Here is a 15,461-nt window from a genome sequence, read left to right on the forward strand (position 1 = left end):
TTTACTTCAAATTTCTGATCTATTTCTGTCTTTGTCATCTATTTCTGATTTATTTAATTATTTCTGATCAAATAAACGCCTTGGTGAGCATAAGAGTCTATATATCTGATCTATTTTTCTAATTATTTAAAGTTGTTTATTGTCATACTGTGCTATTGAAATCTTACTTGAATGCTTCTCCACAGACTACAGACAGGGCGAAATACAATAGACCGTATTGATATTTTTTACAGATGTAACTCTTTCTTTAACTGTAGGAGTCATACACATTTTCTACAATAACCACATGTCCATCTATAAAGAAAATAATCAGATCCTAGCAACCACCTAGCAAAGCCCTAGTAACCACCCAGAACAACTTAGCAACCACATGGTAACACCCTGGCAACCACCCACATTCTAGCATCGTGGCTGTGAATTTTGCATCTCTCCCAGTTGTTTGTAAAGTTCTTGCCCTTGAAAATGAGAAAATACCAAAGAAAGAAAGAGAGCAAGTGAAAGATTGATACAGAGAGAAAGAGAGAGGGGATTTATTTTTTCTCCTTGAACTGAGAATGACATTGAATCAGTGTTCTGCTTCGATTCGTCTCTTGTTTATCACAATGGACTCTATTATGAGATTGATCCACCGGCTGCAATGAAGCACTAAAGCACTATTTAAAGAGTCGAGTTCCTTTCTGTGTTTATTAATTGAAGAAGATCCACAGCCACGAAAACAACTTGTTTGTTCGTTGTTAACCTTGTGTATTCTTTGAGATTAAAGTCATTGCCTCTCAACTCTTCTGTTTTCTGTTCTTCCTGTTCTGTCGTCTCTTTAATCTCTACCGTTCAGAAGTCGGATCCACTTTGTTGCTTACTCTGGCCATGAACTGCTCCTTTAGAGATTATTCAACCAACATGTACACTCAAATATCCAACCACAGTTTATTTTGTTTCATTGTAAAGTTTAGGGCTGTTTGCCGGAAATAGTTGATACAATAACATACGTAAACACTTTTTTATTTTTTAATGTGTGACAGTAAGCTACAATAATAGTTCACAGTTTTTTTTTTTTTTTTTTTAATAATCTAATATAATTAGTTTTTATTTTTATATCTTATGACTTTAAAACAAGTGATATACTTTATATACAAGAAAATACTTTCTTTAGACAAAATAATATATCACTCAATATTACTATTTAATACTATGGTAATGCCGTAAATGAGTCCTGTTGCGACATTCCCTTCTATCTTGTAAAATAACCTTTTTATCATAGTAAAATCTACATATCGTTCCTAACAAAAGCATTGTTTAGCGTACATGTTGAAGATTGGCGAACAGGCTGTCGATTACTTACTGTAAGTGATAAAGTGTTTCCTCACAAAAGCGGTTTATTCAGTGTAGTGAAGCCTCTTCTCCATTGACATCCATTCATAAAGAAACGGCCTCTGCTCTCCTTCCCTGCACACCAGCGTTATCATAAGCCGTTATGCTTTTTTGGACAAAGGTTGCAGGCTTGTCATCCAGTGGCTTTGGATGAGCGTACATAGGTTGTGCACTCGTTATTGCGGTGCATTATGGGATTGACACCACTACAAATGGCTGTACCCTCAAATAGTTTCATATTTAAGGGTATATGGGGTGATTTCAGGAACCAGCCTCAGATTTCTATGTGAACTGAAACTTTCCAACAGCGGCTGCAGTGATACAATGACTTTACCAATCAGTGATTGGTTCTTTTATTCAGAAGGCGGGACATATTCCACCATAATGCGTGTTGTAGTACTCATAAGTAATAAGAGTGAACTGTCTAGTCTTTGCCCATATGTCGTTTCAAACCAGTATGCTTTTATTTTCCCGTAGAACGCAAAAGAAGAATTTGGAAAAACCTTTATGCATTTCTGTTGTGCATATTTGGCCCATAAAATATTTAGTAGGCTATAATAACTGCTGTATTTATGACCACCAGTTTTTATTTAATTATTTGTAAATACATAATGCATGTTATCCTTTACATATGCTAAACTATAACTGTATAAACTCATAATATTTATGAGTTAATTATTTACATTACTTCTTTCAATCGTGATTCAAATGTTCTCCAATGACATTATGATAGTTCAGACAAACACTTTTACTATTTAATGCACATTACTTGCTGTCTCTTCTAAAGAATCACCAGCACAATGGAGTTTATCCAGGCCTTAACTCTCCGAATATCAAAACTTCTCCTTTAATGACAGGCCTCGTCACCAGTGGCTAAAACGGATTCATCTCTGTGCTTGGAAAAGAGAGAGAAATCGAACAGCATAAAGGGAAATGATATACAGTCTCTTGCTTTGGATTGAAAGTATGACAGTGTACTAGGAAACTGAAAGCATCGTATATCTCGAACTTGTGATCAGTAAACAGGCAGGTTCTTCACAGAGATAAAGGGATTTTCTCAAGAAAGAAATCGAATATGTCAGATTTGTATTGAGATCAGGATTAGTTATCGTCGCTGCAGTAAGATGTGGCAACATGTGATTGTGATTATGTCAAAGGATTAGGCAACAACAAGCATATAATTCTCGTGATGAACATTATTGACACATTCCTGCAAATAGGCAATTGCCTTTTTTAATGAAACTCTATAAAGTACAAACTGTTGCATGACGCTTTTTTTTTTTTTTTTGCAGTATGATATAACTATATACATATTTTGACATAATCTGTTTAACTAATTTTCAAAAATGACAAAAATATACTTTTTTTGTATCCTAGCATTCCTTTTCTTTTACCAATTTTTTTATTTTTTTTAACTATCAATATTATTATTATCCTTTTTGGTAACACTTTACTTGAAGGGGTGTGCATAAAACTGACATGACATCTTCATAATCATGACATAACACATGTCATGAATATGAAGGAGGTTTATGCATGTTTATGACAACTGTCATTAAGTGTCATTCTCTCAATTATGACATTTTTTTAATGCAAATATGACATTGTTTGAGATGTCTTTGTTATGACAACTTGACATAAACCAATACATCATAACCTGTCAGTGTCATGACAACTTGACATTACTAAGACAACACAACCTGTCATAAATATGTCATAAACATGACATACTGTAGCAGATTAATTATCAAACTTAAGAAACCACTCAGCTTTATGTGTTAACATTACATTAAACTGTCATGTGGTTGGTTTTGACATTGGCTGTCATAAAGCCATTATAACATTTTAATGACAAGTTCAATTTGTACCACTGTAGTTGATGTCAGGAAAAATATTCATGACACAGTTATAATGGCCTCATGACAGCCAATAGCCAACCCCAGCGTAGACGGGTCTAGTTTTGTTGTTTAGTATCCTGTTGCTATTTTTCAGTGCAGCCTGTAAAGGAATACTTGTTTTTAAGTTTCATCGTCCAGTGTTTTTTGGTATTATCTTTATTCGTTTGGAATACAGTACAATGTCACAGGTGGATACACAGATTTTGTGCACTCGGTAAACACACTTCACAAGGTGAAATGAATGTATAACGTTACATTGACCCTCCTCAGAGAGCGCAAGTTGCACTAATAAACAGAAGTATGGCACATTGATTTTCCACATTCAAAAAATAGTTCATCCCAAACAGAAGAATTGTCAGACCTGATAGGAACACCATGTCATCACTGTAAACAATATTCTTTATGATCTGATATGAAAAAACAGCATAAGGCAAAGTAAGAAACGTCACAGGACAACATTCAACACGCTTGATGTCTCAAGTATTGAAACAGGCCGAAAGGACGGTCAAATACTTGTTTACATAAATTAAAATGTGTGCAGAATTTGTGTGCATGTCTCTTTAGAAATACACAGAAATTTGGCTCACATTTTGAATAAAGCCTATGTCATATACTATATATTGCCATCTCTTTAACAAAAATAATGATGCTCTACATGTACAAACATAAACATCTTGATAATTCGTGTAATACAAAAAAATCTGGCTATAATAAAAATGACTTCAATGCAAAATTACTAAAAATCTTGGAGACTAAAGTGCTCTACAGATAATAAACTACTGGTCTCTATGACTAATGAGAAAAAGAGAACCATCCACTTTTGCACAATTATGTACAAACCAACATTCTCATTAAAATCCACAGTTATATTAGCATCTGTCAACCCACATTTCCTAGTCGCTTTCATGTATTGCTTAAATATACACTCAATATTTTCCTCCCCAGGAAACAATAAATCTCATAAAAGTGTAGATACCCTTTTTCATGATGCCAAGTAGACATGAAATACTTATATATGCTTTAGGATAATGTACATTATAATGAACTATACATTTTGATTTGAGTCCCAATTAAATGGGGAACATAAGTTTCATGTACAGGTGTCCCCCAGTAACAAGCATAACATGTTCCTTTATGAGAAACGTCTCACAAAGAAGCTTTTAAACAAAATATGTGTCCTGTTGACATCAAGCAAGGCAAAATCAAGAAGGCATCCGTTTGAATTTCGTTTGTCTTGGGTCATTTGCCAGCGTTCTCAAGAGAATCAAGTTACGTAATCAAATAAATAACGCAAGCTACTTTGTTTTCCCATTTATTGACTGACTGACAGTTGAGAAAAATCAGTATTCCTCAAAATTAATATGTCGAATTGGATAATCGAAGGTCAGCAGCAAAGTCTTTGGTTAATAAAGATTAAATACATATTTATATAGTATATTTATGTAAATTAACATTTAATTATAAGGTTTGCGTAATATTTAACACAGTCTCACCCCAAAACGTCACATACTGACGGGTCTTGACCATACGGCAACATACGACGAAAAGGGTACCCTTTAAAATCCATGTGTGACGATTCGGGTTATGGGTAGGTTTAGGTATGCGTTAGGGTAGCGCTAGAAGGCGCTGCTGGTGCGCTTATGTCTGCGTCTCATATTACGTTATAGGGGAACCTATCAGTATGTGACGTTTTGGGGTGAGACCGGGCTGTAATATTCTGACTTTGTATTTCACTGTTTAGTTATACCAACAAAAGAATTTCTAAAGGCTAGAGCAAGTAGAAATAGATCCTTAAAGGATTTACTCCCATCTAGCGGTGAAATTGTATATGACTACCAACTGAATATTACTTTCTAGCCCCTCCCATTCCGAGGGCGTTTTAGGATTGGTTGTGGGGGAGGGGTTGGGATTAGGGGTGGGGTTAAGATTAGGCAATCAGGTACTGACTTCAACGAGGGGGGTAATAATTTGGCAGGGGGTCGAAATTCGGCACAACACCGGCAGTCGCGAGTAATCTCCCCCTCGCATTCGTCACGGTGCCACTGAGTGTAAAAGCGCGAAAGGCGAAGCTTGAATTTCCAGGTATGTCCTTCTTTGGCTAACGTATTTTCAAGATGGAGGCGCAACATGGCTTCCGCTATTCGAGTGACTCGCTCGTGTGTGTTCTGAATGGCAGATTCTACGCTTACGAGAATACTTGATTGGTGGAAGTAATTACACACAAATGAGCACATATAATTTTGAAAGAACAAAGTCTTTTTTGCTAAGAATCAACTTAAAAAATTACACAGTGTAGCTTTAAAGTAAGTTAACACTATTTATAGTTTGCTCTGCTTTTGTTGTAGGTCTTTAATTATTTTTCTTTTTTATGAGCAGCTATCGTGAATAATTAATTCTGTTGGATCTGATTTACTAAGCACAAATAAAACTCTGGAGCAGATGGGGTTACCAGCCAATCCGGTAATGATATAATGAGAATTTCCTTATCAGCCAAGTGCTATTCTAGACGAGTTTTAAATAATAGGCTATTCTCTGGTTAATGCGAGCGCGGCTCGGGAACATTATTAGCTTTCTCATTTCTATTAATGAATAAGTAATCGTGCCTGTATAATGGAGGAAACCTGTACATTGTTGTCCTGTGACTCCTTCTTTGACTGTCACTCGATCGTGGTGCTTGTGTGAGAGCTGAGACGTGTGTGTTTCCATCCATTGCATATTTCATTTATACCTGGACATCCAAATGTAAGAGTTTCATGGTGCTGTAACTAACAGCTAAATCAATTCATGCCCTGGGCTGAGTTAAAAACTAATGTTATGCCCTGGAAAATGCCCTTTAACAGAATGACACACAAGCTGATACATATTCAAACCCTGACATTCACATTTTAAACATTATTCACACCTTAGATACTCTGTTTCGTGATCATCAAGTCAACCTGCTCACAAACTTCTGTTTCCCAGGAAAACACTGAACGACGTCACAAATGGCACATTCATATGGACATATGAACAATATATTTTGAAATAGAAGTGAAACACTGATATACCACAGTGTTTGCTGTCAGATTATATTAATACACATATTCCTTACACTGCAAACTAATAGAAACATCATGATCATCCATTTAGGTTAGGCGATAAGCTTAAATGGACATCGATTTGGTTCAGAAACAACCATTAAATAATTTCCTGATATGTCAGAAATCAAATGCTCATTTTATCCTGTGTCTTACGTAATCATTTGGTATAATTGCCTGCCAGTCGTGTCATTTAAATTCAAAAGCTCCTGATTCTCATCTCTACGTGATAACTACAGTGCAAATGTTTGCAAAATGTAACAGTTACATTTGCACCGACGAGCGTTGTTGGTCATTCAGAACAGAAAGCCTGAAAATGCATAGTGTATTTCAGGTGAAAAGAAAATCATGTTTGTCCACATACTACAAACCTCTTAATACTGTATGTCACTAGTGGTATAGCGTCACTTTTGGGTTGTTTCACGCCCCCTTTGACCATATGCAGTACTACTACAATCATCTCAGGCGTGTGCAACAGGTAAAAATCCACGATATTACTCGACAAACACAAGACTAACATTGCATGACATGAGCATGCCCTAAACAGCCCTTATTCTCATGCAAAGGGATCAGTATACTGGATGTAAAATGTCAGAAACGGCCTCCGCTCCAAATCCAACTCTTCACATGTGTGAGACGGGTCCTTCTCCGGAATAATTTGCTTTGGGATCTAATATGTAGATGAATGGATGCACAGCTGAGCTCTACTGGTGCGTCCAGGCTATTGTAAATCCATGCATCAACATGCATCGAAGAGAAGGATCCTCGGTTAGAGATGTCCATGCGGCCAAACTCACTCACTCAGAACACACTGAAGAGGGAGAGAGCGGTTCAAGGGGAAACTTTTTAGAGTATAAACTTCTTCTTTCGCTCTTTTCCTGTACTTTTCATTGCGGGTAAGACACAGTATGTGTGCGTTTACATATTTGTGTGCGTTCTGTTTTGAAACTGCTGTCAAATAATAATAAAAATCTCTGTCCAGTGGAAGCTGTAGCTCGTCTCAAAAATATTTCAGTCACCACATTTGGTTTTCACGTAAATTAAAAGGACTTTTCAGTTGCTCCAGTTTGTGTGTGCATGTGCGTGTTTGTTTTTTTAAGCCATTTTTGTCATTGTCATATGTTGAATTGAATCTATGTTGTGAGCGGTCCATGCGTTACTTCATGCCACTGCGAAGCACCTGATTGGCTGCAATGAGCATGACACTGATGATGAAAGCAATCGCGAAGGCGCAGATCAGACTCTTCCGTACGCATGTTTGCTTCACCTGCTGGGTTGGACTCTCCGCTGAAGAAGCAGAGAGAAAACAAGGCGGTAAGACAAGGTTTGGAGATGATGACTTGAAATTAAATGAAAAATGTGTGAAGGTTTCAAAAGCGTTTGAAGACTCTAAGAAACTAACAGCTCTGTTCCAAAGCCTAGCGAGCTGTATACCTAGACAATCTCTAATTTCATGAAAATCCATGAAAGATGGTATACCGGTACATACAAATGATGGAAAGGTCAATTAGAAATGTACATTTATTTTGCCAAGTACTGAAAAGTAATGATAAAAAGTTGAATTAAAAATAGAATTAAAAATAAATATTTAAATCAAACATGTATTTTTGTGCTCAATCAAGTGTGAGTTAGTCAAGTCTCATTCATGTTCAGTAAGAAGCACTGTTTATGTCACACACACTATTCTATATTTAAGGATGTTTAAGGTCTTCCTCCTACAAAATTCATACACCTTACATAATTAATCAAGATGATGAAACTAAGATTTTAATCAAGATGATGAAATTATGATTGAAATTGTATCTCAGCCAGAGCTGTGCATTATTAAATCTTACTGTCAATGTCAACCTGGCATTCCCCAGGGTTTGCGATGTGATTCTCCTCTGTCATGATGATATTCTCAATGTCCTTCATAGACAGGTGGTCACAGAAAGTATCATACAAGAGTCTCTTCAGCTCTTCCACAGTCAGCTTCTGCATATCACACTAAAAATAGAAACAAAACTGTATCATTTCATTCTGAAATTCTTTATGTGAAGCAACACGAAATGCATTACTTTACTTCACTGTACATTCATGTATTCAGTTGACACTTTTATCCAAAGAGGACTTACCCGGCATTAAAGATACATTTTTCTCAGTTCATGCATTCCCCTGGAGTCAAACCCATGGCCTTGTTCACGAGTTCACACTTACAAATAATCAGATAGAGTAAAGGAGTTTGCAAATTTTGTGTGCTGTACGAGGAGAGGGCTCCGAGCTCAGAATTTGTCCCAAACCCAGAGGCTATCCCCTTGTATCCCTGGCTGGGATATAGGAACCAGCCGATAGTGAGGAGTTGGGGTGGTGGAGGGATGCAGAAAACTGTCCAGGAACATATGAGAGTTGGACATGTATATATAGGCCTTCTCTCGTGCTGATTGGATCGATAATTTGAACGTGTTCCTCCCGAACTTTGCTAATAAAACATCATGTGTTGCTAACACCATGCTCTGTTTGAACCTCACAGTAGATTTGGTCAAAATTTGATATTAAATTTGACATGCAACCCATTTCACTTCCATAATGTGACATTTTTTAGAGTACAAAAGGATATTCAATGTGAAAAAATAAATATGATTTTGTCTTTCAGAGATTAAAATCGGTCTCCAAATGAGAGGTAGTTGAGGGAGAGTCGCCATTTAGGGGTGGAGCAAGTATTGCATGCATTTCTTTAAAATAACATGTACTGATGAACTGCTGATTATCAATGTGTAGTAAGAAAAGACAGGGTTGATTTTGATTTCATGCACACATAATAGCACTGAACTCATAATTACACAGAGAGAGACGTTTAAGAGGGAGAACCCTGTAGCTATTTGGGGTCAAACACACTGCTAAAAAATGCACCAGCAGTGAGCTGAGATTAGAGAAACTCGCCCTTTGGGTGAATCACCATATGGCCCTTACAAATGATATTCTGCTCTTCTCACTTGGAGATATGCAGCAGAAGAGACTCGAGATCGATTAATACATCTTTTTTAAAGTCATCATGTCACATCGCAATATATCAGCATTCAAGTATTCAGATTTGTAACACTTTATTTTGATGGGCATTATAAGCAACTATACTTTAAAAGACTAGTTTATGGGTTAGGGTTCGGGTTAGTAGAATAAGTTGACGTAGTTGCAAAGTTATAGTTAAAATGTCTGTTTGTTGACTATCAGAATAAAGTTTTAGCAGATATTAAGCAGGCAGTCTTCAAATACTCTACTAATAAATGAGAGTTACTTTCTCTAACGAGAGTTACTTGACATGTAGTTGCAAAGTTAAATGTCTAAAGTGGACCAGAGTGTAACAGTAGATTTTGCTCATGTTTTAAGGATAGGAGGCCAAATTCTCAAAAGGTCACTCAAAAGTCTGTGTGATTTCATAGAGAGAATTTAAAGCGGGACCTAAAATAAACACCTGCCAAACGCCAAATGCAAATACGGTGTTGGTGAGTATATGAAATGGTGTCAATCGGCAGTTAGGCGGTTACATTTTTATGAATTCTAACAATGCAATGTTGAGAAGATGAACGTGAACAAACGTGAACGATGCCTAGGACAGTTGACAGCCAGCGCTGCATCATCACGAAAGTTTAAGGCCAAGGCCAAGGAATTGAAATATTCAACCACAAGAAGACAAGAAGGGGAACTCAGTTTGTTACTCGCGCGCTGTTTGGGAAGTTTTCAGTGCGCAAACATCCGAAGCGTGCGCCCACAAATCCGAATCTCAGAGAGCGTGCATGTGAATTGAGTTCTCTTTCACGTCTTATTGCGCTTGAACGGACATATTTAAACAAAATTATGTCAAAATGCCCGTATTGGGGAGTATCCTCGTAAAAAAAGTCAGTTATGCCTAAAGTGAACATAAACAGTTGAGAAAGAAAAGCATGATGCATTAGCTCTTAAAGTGACAGCAGCCTAATATTCCTGCTGCTGTCTGTGTTTTTAATGTTAATCAATAGACAAGGAAAAATCACTCACTTTTTCTTTACTGAATAACTTGTGTAACTTTGAAAAGGATTAATCCATGTTTAATTTAAACTGTGAAGACCACGCAGTGTTATTTTTGCATTTGGTTCTTTATTATATTTCTGTGCCTAAAAAGTGAATTTTCACTGGCATCTACAATATTGATTTCATAACTGTCTGTTTTTACCAAAATAGTTTCATGGCTGGTAAATTTATTGGCAGGTGTGGCAAAAAGTTAGTTCCAGGCCAAGACTGAAAGTGTCTGTAATCTAGATGTAGTTTTGGTGTGTGACAGATGCAGCAGACTTTGGGCCTGTTGTCACTTTAAATAAGAGAGAAGTGGCTAATAATCACCTTCCAGAACACAGAGTCAAAATCGGTTCCGTTGAACTTGTCAGGCATCCCGGCAGCCGTGAGTTTGGGCCCCAGGAGAGTAACAAATTCCTCAAAATCCACCTGGCCGTCTCCTAAAAAACAGACCGTGAAGTATTAGATGGATTCTAGCATGATTCTAGCAAGTTCCTATTGTTGGCTCTATGAAACAAGTATAGAAATGGATAGAAATATATTTTCTGTCAGGGTTGTGAGTTATTTAGAATTTAATTGAGAATGCCTGCATGGAAAATTCCTGCATTTGAATCAAATTTGCATTGAGAGAATGCAGTGTATGTAATGTAGAATAGTAAAATGGGAAAAGTAATTTCTTACGTACCTATAAACACGTTATCAAAAACAATCAAATAGAGCGGAGTTTCCCAACTTGGCGTTTGCGAACTGCTGGTGGTTCATGAGTTGATGAAAAGATAATAATTAATTAAATCCTAAAAATAAAATAAGTGAAATAAAAAATTAACTATTACCAAAGAAATATTAAAATGTATGAGTTCAAATATTATTAAGATATAAATTAATTAAAAGAAGAAATATGTTATTTGTTCATCTGTCATGTGACTTAACTATAAATCATAGAATAGATAGAGAACATGCAAATAAAACTTTAAAAACTTAAAATCTCTCAGGGTTCCCTGAATCCCTGAAATAGAGTATTTCTAGAAATACCATTTATAAAATGTTTTTGTTTTAAAATAATGTTAATAATATTATTTCTATTAAAATTTCTATTAACTTTCATTTAAATGGATCATGGTAGAAGCATTTTTTGATTGTGTAGGAGTTTGGAGATGTATGTCTAATCAGTTGAGAAAATATTCTACATATGTGAAAGTAAACAGCTGTATAGGTCAATTTAATGAATAATATTTTTTTTGATAATAATTAATAATTATAATGATAATTAATAATAATAATAATTCGTTTTGACACAAATGTTGTAATGACACACATCTGTTAAAGAATTTTACTGAAACGCAGTTCAACAGTTACTGTTCAATATTTGTGAACTGTGATTCCGCAATATCAATTTCCTGTCATTCCAATTCAACTTTAGTAGTGTGGCCAATTCAAACTCATCCATTAAAACCATTTCTTACGTTTTAAATGAATTTACAAGCTGGTCATGGTATGGTTGGTCAACTATTCCTTTTTGGATTAGATCAGTTATCTACATTTCTCTCTTTTTTTGTTACCTTTATTATTTTAAGTGTCAGAATGAGTGTAACTTCATGGGTTTTATCGAGCTGAAAGGCCCTCTCTGAGACGTTCTTTAAAGCAGCGCCACTACAGCCATCAAAGCACCGCTTTCGCCTTAAATTAATGTCAAGACAACCAACTTCAAACTTCAAAACGCCTACTGTCAAACAGTGTTCTCATTATCAGCCCATGCATAATCCGCACGTCTCATGCATTATGGGGAATATGATAGTTTGGGGCAATAAAAAGTCACTGTTCAGCTTTTTTATTTGTTGAATATCTGTCGATTGTGTTTAGCATCCCTACAATGCAGAGAAATGCATCTGACTGGTGACTGTTGGGCTTCAAGGAATAATTCACCCCAAAATTAAAATTCAGTCATTATTTACTCGTTCCAAACTTGAAAATGTTTATATGTCTCGGAAATGTCTTATTCTGTGGTCTAAAGATAAAAGAAAGTCATAGGTTTGGAACAACATGACTAAATGTAGGCCTACACATGTTGATTAAATCTTATTGACATTTTTTGGATGAACTATCTCTTTAACTCTTTCCCCACCATTGACCAGATATTCCATAATTTATGACACAATGCTTCCCCGCCATTTACGAGGTTTCCCGGCAATCCATGTTTTCACTGTTATACTGTTGGTGTGGGGCTGTTATGGATCTTTTGAAATAGTACTACATCTCCAGATCCAAACACAAGTGAAGAAGATGATCTGCAAACCGGAAGGAGCCGATAGAAGATTGCTTACACACTATAAGCTAATGTGATCATCAAACATTCAAGAGCATATCAATTAAAACTGCCTAACGTTACCAAGCAAAATGTTAATCTCATGAAGAGGTAAATGACTGTGAAAGCTTTGGGGGTGTTGATGGACTCGATCTACTCCATCAATGTTGTCATCGCTCTGAATCCGATCCTCTGAATCTGATCCGATATCTATGTATGTTTGTAACAAATTTGCATAATACCATTCATTGGCTGTCCGCACCGCAAACAACGTAGACTTACTTTGACCCGCCCTCAAACACTGTAGTTGTAACTGAGAAGAAACATGTTGTAGCAACATGTCGTGTTGTTGACATGTCGAGAAGATGTTATTTTCTGCACTGCAAATCCATGCTTGCACTTCAAAAGGATGAGGACTCGCGCTCGAATTGATACAGTAAAACCGAAGCCATCGTTACTGCATATCACCGTTTATAAAACGATTAGTTCCATCCTTGATTCTGATTGGCCAATAGCTGTGTTTTATTCACGATAGAACACGGCTATGACCGCTTCACCCAACTGTTCTATGTATCACTAGTGACAACACCCTAGCAACCGAGTGTACATGCATTTACAGTAGATATAGCATTTTCCTTCAGATCAGTCTCATATACTCATAATAATAAAAAATCCATTTGAATGTCCGCTGCGATATCTTGTCCTTTTAACAGTTGGGGTTTTCCCGTGCCCATAGTCATCTGCCAATTGCGTCTTCCTTCGCCGTGATCACAAGTTTGAGTCCTTTCAATGTAAAAGTCTTCTCTACTGACTGACTCACTCATAAAGACAGTCTTTGCCGCCATCTATTGGCGAAATAATATATGTATCTTCTGTTGCTGTTTACGGTCAGGGACTATTTTTTCCAGCGGAAGGAAGGCTTTTAGTGATTTTACTTCATGAAAGTTGCATAGATACATATTTTTCGGCTTTAATAGTTGTATTGTGTGCTAACCGTTTTTATAAAAGAAATAAGGTACTCGAGGCAAGTGCTGTATCGTGAATAAGTCACGGCTGAAGGGGTTGCAGTGACTTAGCACAGCCTCTCGTACCTTATTGCTTACGTATACAAGTGCTGAGAAAGCCTCCAGAGCTGAAATTCAGATATAATGGGTGTTTAATTTCCGATGCGCGATGTAAGCGGTAGACCAATCACAACAGACTGGGCCATCTGACCAATCAGAGAACAGGCTTTTCAGAACGGAGGGGTTAAGAGAGACTGAATCCTTTATCGAGCTGTTTTAGACACAGTGAGAAAAGAGGTGATTCTGCAATATTTATTAGGAGAAAATTAAAGTGTTTGTGACCTTGGATGCATGTAAACCTGTTGTAGGAGACCTTTAAAATAGCATAATATGGTCACTTTAAGCAGCCTGATGGGAACATCAGCACACCAGCATCCCATGCGACGTCTAGCTATTCTGGTCTTTTCTCTTTTCAGTCCATTCACAGTTTGTGCAAGTGTCTCCTCACCATCCATGTCGAGTCTCTGAATGATGACCTCCAGCTCGACCTCATTGGGCATGTACCCTAGAGAACGCATGGCCATGCCGAGCTCCTGCTTTGAGATGTAGCCATTCCCATCTCGATCAAACACCTTAAACGCCTCCCGGATTTCTGAGGAAGAGAGTCACACACAGATCTGTAAGACGGTGCTTTATACTTCCAATATTAAAAGTACCACTCTGCAACATTGTTATAAAAGACAGATATTAAAATCATCACACCGAAGTGACTCAGAGAAAAGGGATGATTACAGTATATTGATTTTTTTCCCCACAATAATTCACTTTCTGCTCCTTAAAAATATTCAGCAGAGCACAGCCTCTTTACTTGATGGATCTAAAACAAAGGAACTGGATGATTTCCGTTACATTGGTATAGGCTTGTTAAAAGACGGGAAAATGCCGCAATGCATACAGTCGGTTGAGCCGACTTGTTTCACCGTATATGCATTATACATCATCATTAAGTCATTTGCAATTTTCCACTTGTCACGCCATGATGCCATATTCATAATTATGAAAAATGCACCACACAGGCTGCAAGATATTACTATAAATCCAGATAATATATTCAATACGGAGTGTGAACAGGAGTATTCGGTTCTGTGGTTTGCTCACTGTGCTGTAGGTTTGATAAATGGCTATTTGGACATGGGGTCCAAACAAAAAAGCACATCAAGTCTATCGCTCCCCTGAGTGAAAGATATTAGGGAGGAAATATGAAAAAAATACAAGAAATGATGGCACTGCGGTCCATAACAACAGCAACAGATGGAGAAAGCAACTTTACTCCACATTACGGTGGAAGTAAGCAGATTTTAAACGGAAGTGAAGTGTGGGCTCTAATTTGCTCATTTCAAAGCAAAACTGTTTAGCTGCGAGCAACACATTTGGATGCCCCCCCCCCCCAAATGAAGTTTTAAAGAGAAACAGGATGGTTCTAAGATGCCCTATCAACCAGACAAGAGAAAATCAAACAGGATATTCAGACTCATTTGCAGATTTTAATGAGCATAAACATGCTCATGTTATCTTTTAAGAAGCTCAGCAAGTAGATCATTTGTGTATGCAACTTATTTCAACTTTTCACAGACTTTTTAGAAGTGCCATGAATGCAATCCAATAATAATAATCCTTAACTATATTACAAATCTAAACAAACTTTATCAAATAATATAATATGACGACATTTTAAGTGAAACGAACCATGTTACTTTGTTGTAGTTAAGGTCATAAATCTGCATAA

The 15,461-nt window shown here is 36.8% G+C and overlaps 1 protein-coding gene across 1 annotated transcript in view; it reads right to left on the reverse strand.

The window, feature by feature from the left end:
* Nucleotides 1-3,481: 3,481 nt before the first annotated feature.
* The window catches only part of cabp7a (calcium binding protein 7a), a gene marked incomplete at its 5' end in the record, with an annotated part of 50,509 nt that continues 38,529 nt past the window's right edge, over nt 3,482-15,461 (reverse strand). The window contains 4 exons of the mRNA XM_079608441.1: nt 3,482-7,630; nt 8,179-8,329; nt 10,697-10,809; nt 14,184-14,327. Of these exons, the coding sequence (XP_079464567.1) occupies nt 7,500-7,630; nt 8,179-8,329; nt 10,697-10,809; nt 14,184-14,327 (539 nt within the window). The 3' untranslated portion in view covers nt 3,482-7,499. The remainder of the gene's footprint in view (nt 7,631-8,178; nt 8,330-10,696; nt 10,810-14,183; nt 14,328-15,461) is intronic.

This window comes from Phoxinus phoxinus (genome assembly GCF_949152265.1).
Source record: "Phoxinus phoxinus genome assembly, chromosome: 3".
In the NCBI taxonomy this organism is placed as follows: domain Eukaryota; kingdom Metazoa; phylum Chordata; class Actinopteri; order Cypriniformes; family Leuciscidae; genus Phoxinus; species Phoxinus phoxinus.